Here is a 15895-nt window from a genome sequence, read left to right as displayed (position 1 = left end):
GGGGGAAGGAGGGGGGAAAGGGGGGGAAGAAGGAGGGGGGAGAGGGGGAGACATATAAATTGGCCAGAAAAAGCAATAATCCTGAGGATTGGGAGCAGTTTAGGATTCAACAAAGGAGGACAAAGGGATTAATTAAGAAAGGGAAAATAGAATATGAGAGTAAGCTAGCAGGGAACATAAAAACTGACTGTAAAAGCTTTTATAGATATGTGAAGAGAAAAAGATTGGTGAAGTCAAGCGTAGCCCTTACAGTCAGAATCAGGGGAATTTATAATGGGAAACAAAGAAATGGCAGACCAACTAAAGTCATACTTTGGTTCTGTCTTCACAAAGGAGGATACAAATAACCTCCCAAAGATGCCGGGGAACATAGGGTCTGATGAAAGGGTGGAACTGAAAGAAATCAGTATTTGTAGGGAAATGGTGTTAGGAAAATTGATGGGACTGAAGGCCGATAAATCCCCAGGGCCTGATAATCTACATCCCAGGGTACTTAAGGAAGTGGCCCTAGAAATAGTAGATGCATTGCTGGTCATCTTCCAGAACTCGATAGACTCTGGAACAGTACCCATGGATTGGAGGGTAGCTAATGTTACCCCACTATTCAAAAAAGGTGGTCGAGAAAAAGCCTGACATCGGTAGTGGGGAAAATGCTAGAATCTATTATAAAAGATGTAATAGCAGAGCACTTGGTAAGCAGTGACAGGATCGGACAAAGTCAACATGGATTTACAAAAGGTAAATCATGCTTGACTAATCTACTGGAATTTTTTGAGGATGTAACTGGTAAAATAGATAAGGGAGGACCAGTGGATGTGGTGTATTTGGACTTTCAGAAGGCTTTCGATAAGGTCCCACATAAGAGATTAGCGTGCAAAATTAAGGCACATGGGATTGGGGGCAAGGTATTGACTTGGATAGAGAACTGGTTGGCGGACAGAAAGCAAAGAGTTGGAATAAACGGGTCGTTTTCCGAGTGGCAGGCAGTGACTAGTGGGGTACCGCAAGGATCGGTCCTAGGACCCCAGCTGTTCACAATATATATTAATGATCTGGACGAGGGAATTGGATGTAATATCTCCAAATTTGCAGATGACACAAAGCTGGGTGGGAGGGTAAGCTGTGAGGAGGATGTCGTGAAACTCCAGTACGATTTGGACAGATTGGGTGATTGGGCAGAAACATGGCAAATGCACTATAATGTGGATAAATGTGAGGTTATCCACTTTGGTGGCAAAAACAGGAAGGCAGATTATTATTTGAATGGCAATAGATTGGGAGAAGGGGAAGTGCAAAGAGACCTGGGTGTTCTTGTGCACCAGTCGCTAAAGGTAAGCATGCAGGTGCAGCAGGCGGTTAAGAAGGCAAATGGTATGTTGGCCTTCGTAGCAAGAGGGTTCGAGTACAGGAACAAAGATGTCTTGCTACAGTTGTACAGGGCCTTGGTGAGACCGCACCTTGAGTATTGTGTGCAGTTTTGGTCGCTTTACCTGAGGAAGGACGTTCTTGCCATGGAAGGAGTGCAGCGAAGATTCACCAGGCTGATACCTGGGATGGCAAGAATGGCGTATGAGGAGAGATTGTGTCGATTGGGATTATACTCACTGCAGTTTAGAAGATTGAGAGGGGATCTCATCGAAACCTATAAAATTCTGTCAGGCCTGGACAGACTAGATGCAGGAAGGATGTTTATGATGGCCGGGGAGTCCAGAACCAGGGGTCATAGTCTAAGGATAAGGGGTAAGCCATTTAGGACTGAAATGAGGAGGAATTTCTTCACCCAGAGAGTGGTGGACCTGTGGAATTCTCTGCCACAGAGGGCGGTGGAGGCCAGTTCATTAAATATATTCAAAAAAGAGTTAGATATATTTCTTAAGGCTAAAGGGATCAAGGGATATGGGGAGAAGGCAGGGACAGGGCACTGAATTTGGATGATCAGCCATGATCTCAATGAATGGCGGAGCAGGCTCAAAGGGCCGAGTGGCCTACTCCTGCTCCTATCTTCTATTAAGGAGGGGGGAGAAAGAGGGGGAGGGGGAGGGGGGAAGAAAGAAGGGGCAGAAGGGGGTGCGAGACAAGAAGGGGCGGAGCAGGGAAGGGGGGAGAAGGGAAGGAGGGATGGGGAAGAGTGGGGAAACCGAGTGTGGGGGGGGTGAGAAGAGAAGGGGGGGGGGAAGAGAGGGGAAACCGAGGGTGAGGGCTGGTGGTGGTAGATTCACAGGGAGGATCCAGAGGTGAAACGAACTTTGATTCCACCAGTAACTAATAGTAACTCATTGAAATTGCACTGCTAACTAAATCATACTGATAATACTCAAATTCCCCTGTTTGGACTCAGTTTCTGTGTGAAGATGACAACTCTGAACTGGGAACCTCAGTCAGAGCTAATCTGTACTCTTTCATTCACACGTCCATTCTGGCCAACATAGACCAACCTAAACAAAACCGAGAGATAGTACAAGGGCAGCAGGTTTGGTGTTTGGGGCACTTCCTACAGGTCACATCGTCCTCAACTCAGCACCATCATTCCGAAAGCAATCCCTGGGCCCCATCTTCCAGTCTCCCTCTCGCCCCACCCTCCCGACCGCCATTCCCCAGTCTCTCTCACTCCCCATCTCCCAACCCACGTTCCCATCTCCCTCTTCCCCCACTCCCAATACCCAACTCCCCCCAGCAATTGCTGAATGCCACCTCCCCCCCCAGCCCCAACACAACTCCAGACTCCCCTGCCCCCTCCCTACAGGTCCTTGTATGTTGAAATGAAAGTGTATGTAACCCAGTGTTAGGTCCCAATCTGAAGTCAAGCAGTGTGAGACTGCTGAGAGAATCTGTATAACCCGAACCTACTGTGCCGTGGCACTTGTTGTTGGCTTTACGCCAACCTGGATTGGATGCACAGCTGACATTAACTCTGATCTGCCAGTCATACATCGCATTTCCCAAATACTGGCCCTACACCAGTAGCATCAGTGTAACCGCAGCCATAGTTATTGGAACAGGCTGACAGAACTGAACTTATTTCTATTGGAGAAAGCAAGTTGAATTGAAATAGAGCACCATCAGGTCAAGGGCTTCAGCTAAATTTCCTGCACTCAAAGGTTTCTGGGAAAGCAGAGCAGCATAAGTGTTGCATGTGACTTGGTCACATCTGAGCATTCAGTCAGTAATATATGCAAAAAAGGATTGTGCCCTTTAATCAGTGTTAGCCAATAGAGACAACTGAATGGAATGACCTCCTGCCAGCATTTCAACCTTAGGGTGCCCAACAGGAAGTGAGAGGTTGACTCCAGATTGCAGCCTGCATATTCACAATCAGAACTTTTATTCAACAATTTCTTAAGCTCGACATAAAATCTTGTACCTCAGTTTGTTACTGGGGTTTCCTGCTTTGAAGAGATACTTTCACAATCTCACAACTGGCCAGGAGTCAATGTTCTAATACTTCTGGTGACGTGTGCAAGAGGCTGACTACAAACGAGCAAGCCGTATGAAGCCTTATAATCCTCAGTTCAGTTGCAAGTACGCTGTTCAACCAATCGAAACACGTTATTTTCAACACAATTTGAAGCAAATAAATTGTCGAATGACATGGAGTGTTTCAAAAATTAGAAATATTTTCTGACAATCTTATAATTTGATTACATATTTCCGTGAAATAGGTTAGCTAACACAGATCAGTTCGTTAAGAGTGATGCTCATTAAGGGCTGTTCGCGAAAGGATCATTCATGCCAATATAGTCAGATTCTGAGTACATAAAAACCTATTCCCGAGATATTTGATGCATGCATAACCAGGCTAACACTGGCTTATTTCATCTGTAAACATATTTAATTTGGCTGTTAATGAACTGAAGTTAAATAGAAACTGCATCTTTTTTCCTAAATATAGATATTTGCAAATAAATTGCTAAGTATTTGTGATCTCTTGTCAGAATTTGTTTTTAAGAAGTGGATGAAGTAAACCTTTAGGATCTTACCTGCTCGATTGTGTGTTTTGACAGTTGTCTGCAAGTACTGTTAGAACAGTATAAATGGCTTGCTCCTCAGTCACAATGCTCAACTTACCACAGTGGAAAAACATAAATGTCCCAATTTATGTGATGCAGTTGTCATTTATGTCAGACCAAAAACCTCTTCATTAATCTTTGCATGCTGCGGTCTCCTGGGCTATTCCTGATGCTTGTTGAAGCGCACAAAAAACTGTAGGAGGAGTGGAGAGCAGGGGAAAGCAAGGATGGGGATCGAGGGGTGGTGGGAGGGAGGGACAAGCCCAAAGGTCCATGCATGTTCCTGCATCCCGGTTCAATATCTGATGGCTAGTCCAACATAGTCAGTCAATGACATTGTCTGAGGCAGTATTCCAAAAAAAGGCAAAGTAGGACTCAAAACTTTGCTGTTGATGGCCCATATTCAGTTCGCAAGGAATTCCCTACACGACTGTTCATTTACAAAATTAATGCCTTTAGTGTGTTATATGATGTAAATGCGGAAAAGCTCTCGACTTTGCAAAATGGCACCCAGACCTCAATGTGCAACTTCAAATTCATGAATGACAAAGACCCTATCAATTTTGTTTTGCCCTGTAACACGATAGAAATGTCAAAATAAATAAACACAGCAGTTTTACATCTCCTAACCTTTGAGCTCTTCACCTAGTTGTTTTTTAAAAAAGCTGATTTTAAACATATCCTTTAGTGTTTTCTCCCAAATTGTGTGTAAAATATTTAAAGAAAAACAAGATTGTTGGGTGGCTGGTTTTGAACCTTCAATATCTGTAGAGAGATCAATTCAAAAGGTGGTGGTACTGCATGGGAAGCTTATCGTATGATTGGGGGTCTGCATGGCGATGGTGTCTGGAGGCTCCACCACTCTGTCACCAGGTGGAAGGAAATAGATTTATGGTTTTCTAGAAGATTAGTTGTCATCTCAGCGGCGTAATTATGGGATGGCACTTGTAGCAGTCGGCGCAGACTCCATGGAGATACCCTTATTAAAAACTGGACAGGCTGTTTGGGGGGGGGGGGGGGAAGCTGTGGAAAATCACTCAAGCTGAAGGTGGCTGACGTAACCAGGTTGCATTCGTATGGTGACGGACTGTCCTTGGGGACAATGGCCCGAGAGGCCCACTCCCAAGTCATGAATAACGAGGCTGGCGACTCGTTGTTTCTGAAGAAGATGAGCTCAAGTTAAATCGGCTGGGCGATGGAAATGAGATCTAAACCATCCAAACCTGGGAGGAGGCCTGGAAACCATTTCCCTGAGGCCATGTGTCCATTAAAACCACAGACAGCGGTCTGTGTATTGGGGGGGTATATCAGAGAGCCGTTTTGGATAGCTCTCTCTCTCTCTCCTGCCTTCCACACAATGGAACATCAAGAGGAGCTGAGCCTTGCTCTTCCAACCGAGACGGACTTCGACTCAGACTGGGACTCGCATGCTGCAAGGCCGGTACAGAACCAGGTAGCCGAGACGTACGGGAGGAAGCTGCAGGCAAGATCAAGGGCAATCTAGGTGAGCATTGCCAAGCCTGCACACCCACAAGATCACTTAGCTGTGTGAGGGGGTGCCTGTATGTTCCTACCAAACCAGAGGGGGTTTAGTATTGGAAGGGTCCTGTGATAGTTTAGTTCATGGGAGGGTGTTTTTAGGCTGTGGTAAGTCAGCACGGCAGGAGCTTGTTGGACAAGTCAGAGTTGTACTGTTTTAAACTGTACTGTTGTGTTCACACCGCTCGTATTGTATACGAGTGGAGTGGTTTTGTCAAACTTAATAAACACTGCAAAGGTGAGCCCGAAAACGCTGTCCATGTTCCAATCTGTCCTCAGTAATCCCTATTGTCCAGAACTTGTAGTAAGGGAGTATGTGTGCTCGCTACAGGCGGGGCGAAACCACTTACAATAATTGGCGATTGCGGCAGGGCCTATAGGAAATTGGCCACCGCAGAAACCGGTTGCACACTGAATAGAGAATGGATGCTGGGCTACACTAAGAGATGGGCAATCTGGAGGGGAATGGGGGATGGGTTATGCCACAATGATCTTGAATGTCTTCCAGCAGACATTCAAAGTGGTGTTGGCAGAATAGTTGGAGCAGGTAGTTGCTGATCTTCTAGATGGGAGATTGAGTACAACATTAGGAGACCATTACAAAATGGAAAAAAAAAGCTCAATAATTAATATACTTAAACAAGAAAGGTCACACAAATTATAGATCAGGAGATTTAAGAATCCACTGGTCTTAAACTTCCACCGCACATACAATGGATGTATTTATTGAGCAAGAGAACTCCAAGGATTTTTTTGTGATTCATCAATCTACTGCCCAGCAAGAAGTTCCAGCTCCTGTCGTCAACACTGTAATTCCAGAGTCTGGCTTCATGACAAGTAAATCCTTTGATGATCTTTTTAATTTAGTGACTGTGCAGTGCATTCTGGGTCAGAGAGAGCTGGTCTGCTGCATAAAGACAAATTTTAAACAACATACCGAAAATATATAACCTGATTTGGGACTGTTATTTGTGATTCTGTGAACATTCTACCTAGTCTCTCAAATGCTTAAATCACACATGCAGCCTGCTTGGAAGTCAATCTCGAATTGAAAATAAAAATCTCGGTTGACAGCAATGATGGGAAACACTTGACATTCCTTATAGACGTAATGTGATTGGACATTTCATCTAAGGATGGTGTTGCATGACTTCCAAGGGTGTCAATTTTGTTATTAGCTGTCATTATGTCCTGATTTTAAACTAATGGCCCTGAAATTGTGGTATGATGGTGTACTCTCAGAGTACGCTGTCATATTCCCCTTGAAATCCACTGCAAGTTCGGGATTTCCGCATGTGCGAAATCCGTAACATGCGGCCTGTCAAGGTACGCGTTGACAAGCCATGTGTGCAGGCCACGAAAAAGCAATCGCTGGTGCAGAGTTGGGCCATTTGCCCAGCGACTGACCAACAATTGCCCACGTGTTACAGTTGATGTAAGCAGGCTCAGGGACCTGTTTACACCAGCGTAAGGGGATATCTACACCATTAATTAAACATTTTCATATCGTAAGCTATACACCACTATGAAATGAGTTTATGCAAATATTGGCCTGATTACAGTTTTAATGATGTCTAAAATTATCAAAAAATTACATTTTGAGTGAGGTTGGTGGAATGAAGGTAATTACTAATAAACATAGAAGATAGGAGCAGGAGTAGGCCATTCGGCCCCTTGAGCCTACTCCGCCATTCAATGAGATCATGGCTGATCATCCAAACTCAGTACCCTGTCCCTGCCTTCTCCCCATATCCCTTGATCCCTTTAGCCTTAAGAAATATATCTAACTCTTTCTTGAATATATTTAATGAATTGGCCTCAACTGCCTTCTGTGGTAGAGAATTCCACAGGTTCACCTCTCTCTGGGTGAAGAAATTCCTCCTCATCTCTGTCCTAAATGGATTACCCCGTATCCTTAGACTGTGACCCCTGGTTCTGGACTCCCCCGCCATCGGGAACATCCTTCCTGCATCTAGTCCTGTTAGAATTTTATAAGTTTCAGTGAGATCTCCTCTCATTCTTCTAAACTCCAGCGAGTATAAGCCCAATCGACCCAATCTCTCCTCATACATCATTCCTGCCATCCCAGGTATCAGTCTGGTGAATCTTCGCTGCATTCCCTCCATGGCAAGAACATCCTTCCTCAGATAAGGCGACCAAAACTACACACAATACTCAAGGTGTGGTCTTACCAAGGCCCTTTACAACTGTAGCAAGACATCCTTGTTCCTGTACTCGAACCCTCGCTATGAAGGCCAACATACCATTTGCCTTCTTAACCGCCTGCTGCACCTGCATGCTTACCTTCAGCGACTGGTGCACAAGGACACCCAGGTCTCGTTGCACTTCCCCTTCTCCCAATCTATTGCCATTCAGATAATAATCTGCCTTCCTGTTTTTGCCACCAAAGTGGATAACCTCACATTTATCCACATTATACTGCATCTGCCATATCGCCCCACCTGTCCAAATCATACTGGAGTTTCTTGGCATCCTCCTCACAGCTCACACACCCACCTAGCATTGTGTCGTCTGCAAACTTGGAGATATTGCATCTAGTTCCCTCGTCTAGATCATTAATATATATTGTGAATAGCTGGGGTCCTAGGACCGATCCCTGCAGTACCCCACTTGTCACTGCCTGCCACTCGGAAAAAGAGCCGTTTATTCCAACTCTTTGCTTCCTGTCTGCCAATCAGTTCTCTATCCAAGTCAGTACCTTGCCCCCAATCCCATGTGCCTTAACTTTACATGCTAATCTCTTATGCGGGACCTTTTCAAAAGCCTTCTGAAAGTCCAAATACAGCACATCCACTAGTTCTCCCTTATCTATTCTACCAGTTACATCCTCAAAAAAATCCAGTAATTAGTCAAGCACGATTTACCTTTTGTATAAAATTCCAGTTCTGTAAATTGTAGTTAGATTAGATTTTGGGATTCCATTACATCTCATTAGAGGATTCCCTTCGTAAATTATTAAAATGAAATTTTGCTTTGTGATTGGAGAACCAGGCCCACGTGATCCCAGGTATGTTTGTTCTGTGTTCCTGGGATCCATGGGCCATTACGCTGCCCTCCGCCTCGAGGCCCGAGACCGCAAGTTTTCGCATCCTCGCCGCCAGCAGGTAGGTTTGTAATTCTTTCGCGGTCGGAGGCATACTCCGGAGGTACACCTCCAACTGTAATTTCAGTGTCAATGTATTTACTCCCTCAATGGCGTGGTTTGTAGGTGTGCTGCTCAGGACCAGCTGATCCAGACAGACCAGGAGGACCCCCAGGTCCTCAGTTTGTGGTAAATTAGTTGTTCTCAGCCAGTTTTTTTTTTGGGCGGGGGGGAGGGGGGGAAAAGGGGTCATATCGTTGGCCTCAGTGCCCTTGGCCTAGGGAGAAAAAAATAACAGCCAGAGTTTCTAATCATCATACAGTGACTCCAGCCAGAAAGTGTGGATTTCAGCAAAGGACAGGGGTCTGGCTTGCCCACTGATGGTCACTGGCCAAGCTCAGATTAGAAAAATAGGCAGTTTTTGGCCGGCACACAGGGCTCATCCCGAGTCAGCACCTCCAGGAAAGGGAAGGAAAAAACTGTCGGAAAAAGAACAGTATCATTTTCCAAAGCGTTCGCTATCTGACACGGTGTGAAGTACCACTAGAAGGTGAAACCATAATCGTTGGAAACAGCCAAATGCCTAACTCTACATCAACTATCTTCTTACACTGTACATTCAGTGCTCCGATTCTGAATGCAAATGTTTAGAAATTGGTTGCAATGCTGGAGATAAATATAAGATAGCTTTCTCATCTAAACGTGCAATAGAGGAGTAATGTCCATTGAGTAATGTGAGAAGTCATCACAGCCAAAGACTTGCTAACCTTTGACACAATAATCACTCACTGTGCTGATGTTATTACCTCGAGTATGTGTAGGAAATTAAAATCCAGGACTGTAATTACAATGTTTTGGAATAATATGGAGCGACTGATGGCACTACAGCCAACAGGGGACCCATTAATATATGTACCTTAGTAACAGTTTGTATATATACACCTTAGTAACATTGAAATGACCAACATTTTATCATGGTGAGTTGACAACTTAAGTATCATGGTCATTTGTAATGAAGAACAATGGACTCACTGTTCTGAGTGCAAACATAGATGGAAAGTGCAACATTTGAGGTCGGAATAGGAAAATAACACGCACGTTCTGATGTCAGAATGTGCAAAGTACAAGGTTTATTTTTCAAAAAACACAGGGGGATATAGTATTCCGTATATATTATAATACTGTATTTTCACCCACAATACAAGAGTGACCTCCAGTGTGTTGGAGTGCCCTCGGTCTTTGACTTCAGGTATTATAACACGCTAATGGTCACTCTCACTGGGAACCATAGTTTACATGCAGTAGACTCCTTTCCAGTTTGATTCCTGACAAGCTTTCCTTTTACATTTGTTTTACTATGTTGAAGTCTACCATTGAAATACCTTTGATAAGATCATGCTTGTCTTCAGAGCAACCTTTCTTCAACAACACTTATTTGATCTTAACAGGGTTCAGCTGAACAAACAGAATGCAGATACATTTAATTGTTTTACAATATTAATAACTTCTTAAAAGGCCTACGTCATCAGGATTTTTTTTTTGTGTGGCTTGCAAGCCAGAAACGTCTGTAAAAACTGTGTTGAGATCATTGTATCCCTTCATTGATGCTGCTCAGATCACAGTCAATATGGGCGTATCAAAATCTGCCATTTCTTTTAACCGTAGACACTTTGTTGACTGTTTCAAAAGATAAGAGTAATATTTTTCTCTGTTCGCTAATTTTAGTGAGAAGATAGGCAGGAGTATAAAGTACACAACACCACCTTATACTCGCATCCACTCTTTTGGTAAAATTGGCAAAGTGAGGAAGCTTGGCTTTCCTACAAAGGTCACATTTGGGAAACAGTCAAAAAAATCATGCCGTATTTTCATAAGATGTGATTTTCCCAAGCCATCTGTGATGCCAAATGGCTCATGTTTGCCATGAGTGCACTGCCATTGAGAGATATCTGTTGCTAGGGTAACCACCAGCAATAAGCCCTTCCTCCAAGATGACACAGTCCCTTTAAAATGACAACTCAACCCTAACTATTCTTAGGAATGCTAGAAAGACCACTTGCCATTCAAGTTGTTTCTCGTTTTACTCAAGGAACGAAAAATTACTTTATGTGGGTTTTTTTAAAAATTATTATTACGCCAATCCAAGTGGCCTTTTTTTCCCCTTTGAGAAATGATGGTGCAGTTATGCCCAAAAAATTCATTGTTTGCTGTGGTAGACAGCATATTAATTTGCAACCAATTTACAAGAGTTTTATTTTCCAGTAAGCTTTATTTAGTCAATCATGCATGAACAAAAAAAGGACCAATTCAAACATTCCAAAAAATTCCATGTTTTCTTTTTGGTTAGCCACTTCCTGTGCAGGAAGTTTTTCTTGTAGACAGGAAGTGACATAAAAAGACGAGCAGGGCAAGGAGGTTAATGCAATATTCAAGCTAGGGGCATGACATGCAATTTCTCAGTTGCACAAAACAAAAAGTAACTGTGATGCGTAACAACATTTCGTCCCAATTATAATTAGGGTTGTGTTCTTTTTGGTACGAGTGTAAACCATCAATAAAAGACATAAGAACAGCTCAGCAAATGCGTCTTTATATAGTTTCAAAACATTCACACATTCTCAACATATTAGTTACTGCAACAAAGCCAGTTAACAATTTTTTTTTTTAAGATTTGCAGAAGTCTTGTTTAAAAATTGTGCAAATTAGAAAAACATGAAGCATGTGAAATTTTCCTTCTAGGCTTTATTTTAATTCAAGGACTCTGCATCATACAAAATGTAACTGTAGAAACTGCAGAAGTTCAAAGTTTGGCTGATAAATGATCAATCAGGCAGCAAACTAATCATTCACAGGACCTTATTAGCTCCGGTCATGTTGCATGGTTGGAACTCATTAACTTTCCCAACACTGTTTTATATATAAAGTTATCGCAACAAACTGCCAAATTGATATCAAATTTTTTTGTCTTTCCTTTGTTAAAAACAAACAGCTGATGAATACATATTGTATCAAAAAAGTGGTACCAAGATAAACAATAGTTCATGCACATACTTTTATCACATGCTACCATTACGTCATCAAAGTACAACCACGAATAAACTGAGTTCTGGCTGTGAAAATAGTTGGGTGTATCTTGAGTTTGGCAACCTACTGTAAACGGATGAAGGGAAGGTGTGCAGTTCCGGTTAAAAGGTGTGTAAGTTGCACACACAAAAGGTAGAGAGACCACAGGTAACAGTTTGACAGTGAACTGGCAAGTGTTTAATTTTATTAGTTTTTGTTTCTTTACCCACAGCAGCCCCGCAATACTGAATTGGGACAAAACGATTTTAAATAAGAGTGTTGACACTTTTGCGCACTGTTGTTGTACATAAACAGGGAGATGTTTTCCTTTCACCCCCGCTGTCACAATCGAGCTCAGACGTCACACTACAAACTGTCGTTTCCAAAAGTATGGGAGAGTTTACCTTTAAAAAATTTTTTCAACCCTTCTGCACAGATGTAGTTCTATAATTAATGAGTACAATTGGTGCATGCATTATTCAAGATGTAGGTTTGACTTCAAACATCCTGTTAAACGTTCCAGGAACAATTTTATCATTAATATATATTTCCGCACCCCTCTCCCCCACCTAATATCGGTTTTCTTTAAAATTTCAAATAATCGTTGTGCCTTTGTTATAAGGAAATCTATAAAACATTTGGTCACGATCATGCTGAAAACCTGAAACAGGAGAATTCAGCAGATAAAGCTACAGAGTGGATGATTTGCTTTTTTGCCCGACAAATATCATCATCTTGTTGCATAGCCCTCCTGACAAACACTCGGATCACCCTCTGTAACCCAGTGTCCTCACTTTATCGTTTGATTCTGCAAAGTGCACATTTTGTAGGCTATTTCCCAACGTGTTTTTAAAAAAAAAAGACTTACATTACAAAGGCAACAGCAATGTTTTCCCATGTATCCTTACGACATAGAAACTGTACACCATAAAACATGTGCTCATAACCTCCACAACCAAGTTTAAAAGACTGGACATGCACGGTGAAGTCTAAAGACAGCAGACATAATGCTGCACTGGTTCGCACGTTGTTTCAGCTCTGATCTTCCTGTTTGAACTTCAGAAAAGGTTAAAGCCCAGGCTTGCTCGTCAATGCCAAATTTTGGCTTAATGTTTCAAATTTTATTTTTGCAACATGTCATTACTAATTTCCAGTCCGGCTATCAAGAAACCATTTCTAGGTGTTTTGTTTTAAACCACCAATTCTTCTCACCTCTGCCATACCTCCCAGGGCCCCCACTTACCAGTTAAGATGCACTGACGCGCGAGGCTGCATCTTCTCTTATGAGCTATTTAAAAGGTTAGGCACTTGGAATTCAACAGTTGGAGCAACAAATACAAAAAAAAGAGTGAAATGACGTTGGGCTCTTTACATACAACTCCCTACGTTTTTGTACACTTTCACGAAAAACCAATGAATGCCATGAAGTCTGTGTGACTACGTGCGGCTATTTACCGACGATGTAATAAAAAATGATGCAGTCAGAATCACAGATCACGTTATCGCTACAGAAACCGCACCCCACCCCCCAGCAAAAATGGAAAAAATAAAAGTCAACAAAATTATTCAACAAAATGTGAAAAGCAGCACATTGAAAGGCCTCTGGACCTGAAGAAATGGCGCTGGCAACTCCACAACATAAAATTGAACATGTTGGGGGAACGTCTTGGTGCAGATGAGAACAATGCAGAGAGCTGTGGAGACATAGTGCAGGAATTTGTTTACTGGCTCCATTCAAGACATTTATTTTCTCTGTAATTGACATCAAGTCCTACATTTAAAAGGTTTTGCTGTCTGTGTTAGTCTCTCGATATGCATTAAAATATCTTATCCCCCTTTTGTTTTTTTTTCCTTCTGGCATTCACAGTCTGTGATGAAAGCAGATCCACCTTTTCACAACTTGTGTTTATAAAGTGGCAAACTCATTCGCCACTTGTTCCAGTGGTTCACAAGAGTCATTATTGTATTTCATCCGTTTTTTTTTTCCACTTTTATGTATATGTTTATATAATAAATTTGGCATCTGTTGTTTTCTGAAATAGCCAGTGTAGGGAGAGATAGAAAAACAGATGTTTTCTAGAATTAAACAGTCTTTTGTTTTCTTCACTTCAAGTGAACAATTTTTCACTTGCAAATTCAGTGCAAAAACAAGCTGAAGCAATCCTTAAAAAAAAATCAGATTACTGGAACAATTTCCAGTTTCTAAATCCCCATGAATGCTGCATATGAATATACACACTGAGCTCTGACAGAACACCCTGTAGATGATAAAACTCATCATATTAATGCATAATCTGTAAGAGTCTCGTTAGACTGCCACGCTAGCACCAATCGTCTTCATCTGTTTCACGGTAATATTTCCGCTCTCTTGCGCCCGTCCCAGGGCCTGTGCTCATGCCCAGGTTGCAGTGGTAACCATTCGGGACTCTGCGGCTTTGGCGAGATTGAGATGTAAAAGTCGAGACGCAAGAAGTCCTTGGGGACCTGCCCGTAGTTGTGGCAACAGCCACCTCAAAGGTCAGAGTCTCTTCTGGCGGCGTCTGGACCTCGCTGCCGCTACCCTCGCGGTGTCCCAGGTAAGGGTCAGAGCCAACGCGCGTCACCATCGCTTGTCTGCCCTCGCCACTAGCGTAAGGGTGGCTCTGGGGCTCGCTGCGCAGCAAAGTGTTGTGCTCTGAGTGTCCGCGGCTGAGCCTCCCTGGGGGAGTCGGGGGTAAGACGCCGTGCAGGTTGTTAAACTGAGCCGGAGAGGAGTTTGCAGTCTTGTAGGTGATGTTGGGGCGCGGTGTTAGAGGTGTCTGCGGAAGCTGCCGTCGCCCACGACACGGGGTGCTCGCGCCAGAGACTGACTGCAGCGGGCTGTCATTAACCGAACCACTGCCCTACATGAAAATTGGAACAAAGCAATTCAAAAAACAAAAAGAACAGACACACGGAAAACAAAAAAACCATCAACGGAAAAGGACATAAAGCCACACGAGAGAAGAAATAAGGCGAAAAGTTCAGACGAGCACCAAAAAGGGAAAGTAAAGTATGAGGCAAAAATACACAGAGATGCAGAGAGAATTGGAGGGAAAAATGATTATCATGAGTGGCAAAATCAACTATTGAAAAAGTAGGTAAATAATTAGCAGCATTAGGTATTAAATGCATAAGATAAAACCCTAGAAGAGAGTGGTAAATAGGAAGAATGCAGAAGTAGTTAGTTAAGGGCTCACAATAGAGATTTCATTAGTACAGTATTTAAAGAATACTAATTGAAGACATTTTGGCCGAGCAGTCAATACATTTAAATCACAGTCTAAAGGTGTTACTTTCATTAGATGAAAGTTGTTAAAATAGAGTAAATTATTTTCTGTGCAATACTGGGGAGAGAGATGAATTCTTATGGAGACAGATGCCTTAAAATTTCACACTACCTGTGAACATTAGTGAAAATGTTGTTGAGGTTAAGCAAGGTACGCGTGCTAAACATTAGTAAATAGCGGTACATATACTGCAGAATGGTGTAAACATAAACCAGGAGTTAAGAGATCGTAAGACGTGGAGTAACGTTCTCATAATATGCTAGGATAGAGAAGATTTGATATTTTTTCTATTAGGGGAAGTTTTTGATCTGCAAATGCAATCTTAGATAGAGGAAGCTAAATGTGTCTTCACTCGATTTTGAAAGAGCGATGCACAGTTTGTTTACTTTTAAGATACTTGGAAGCTGCTTTTCTGATCTAATCCTTTCATACTCGATCCACTATTCTTGCTTTGTATTTATTTATTTAAAACCAGTTCTTGAGAATTACAATTGCTCTTAGTCTTGATCTGTAAGATGCACTTCTATGCCATTACCCAAGGCAAAATACTCCCCCAAAATATGCTTGTGTTTGAATGTAGGTTCAATTTTCAAATGATCTTGATGTGGCATTTACTGCAAATCAAAGTTGCCAACATTTCAGCCATTTGCTGAAGGTATTCGCAACTGCATCAGAATCAACTGAGAAATGTTGCACATCTTTGGGTTACAAATTCATGCAACATATTCTGAGGTAGTTTTGTGTATTTAAACTCAGCAGCTTGGACTGAGAATCATAATGCAAGTTACTGGTGCAAGAAAATGGAAAGTGCTGGTACTGAGTTATAATGAATAAAAGCATCATAAATCAATGCAAATACTTCAATAAATTAGGAT

General features: G+C 42.4%; 1 protein-coding gene across 1 annotated transcript in view; it reads right to left on the bottom strand.

Moving 5' to 3' along the window:
* Positions 1-9759: 9759 nt before the first annotated feature.
* cacna1ba (calcium channel, voltage-dependent, N type, alpha 1B subunit, a) overlaps positions 9760-15895 on the bottom strand; it is an 820126-nt gene continuing 813990 nt past the window's right edge. Inside the window, exon 50 of the mRNA XM_085965795.1 lies at positions 9760-14594. Coding sequence (XP_085821921.1) covers positions 14034-14594 — 561 coding nt within the window. The 3' untranslated portion in view covers positions 9760-14033. The remainder of the gene's footprint in view (positions 14595-15895) is intronic.

This window comes from Somniosus microcephalus, chromosome 23, assembly GCF_052327205.1.
Source record: "Somniosus microcephalus isolate GS21.2 chromosome 23, FLI_Smic_1.0, whole genome shotgun sequence".
Classification (NCBI taxonomy): domain Eukaryota; kingdom Metazoa; phylum Chordata; class Chondrichthyes; order Squaliformes; family Somniosidae; genus Somniosus; species Somniosus microcephalus.
This window is presented reverse-complemented; position numbering and strand designations above follow the sequence as displayed.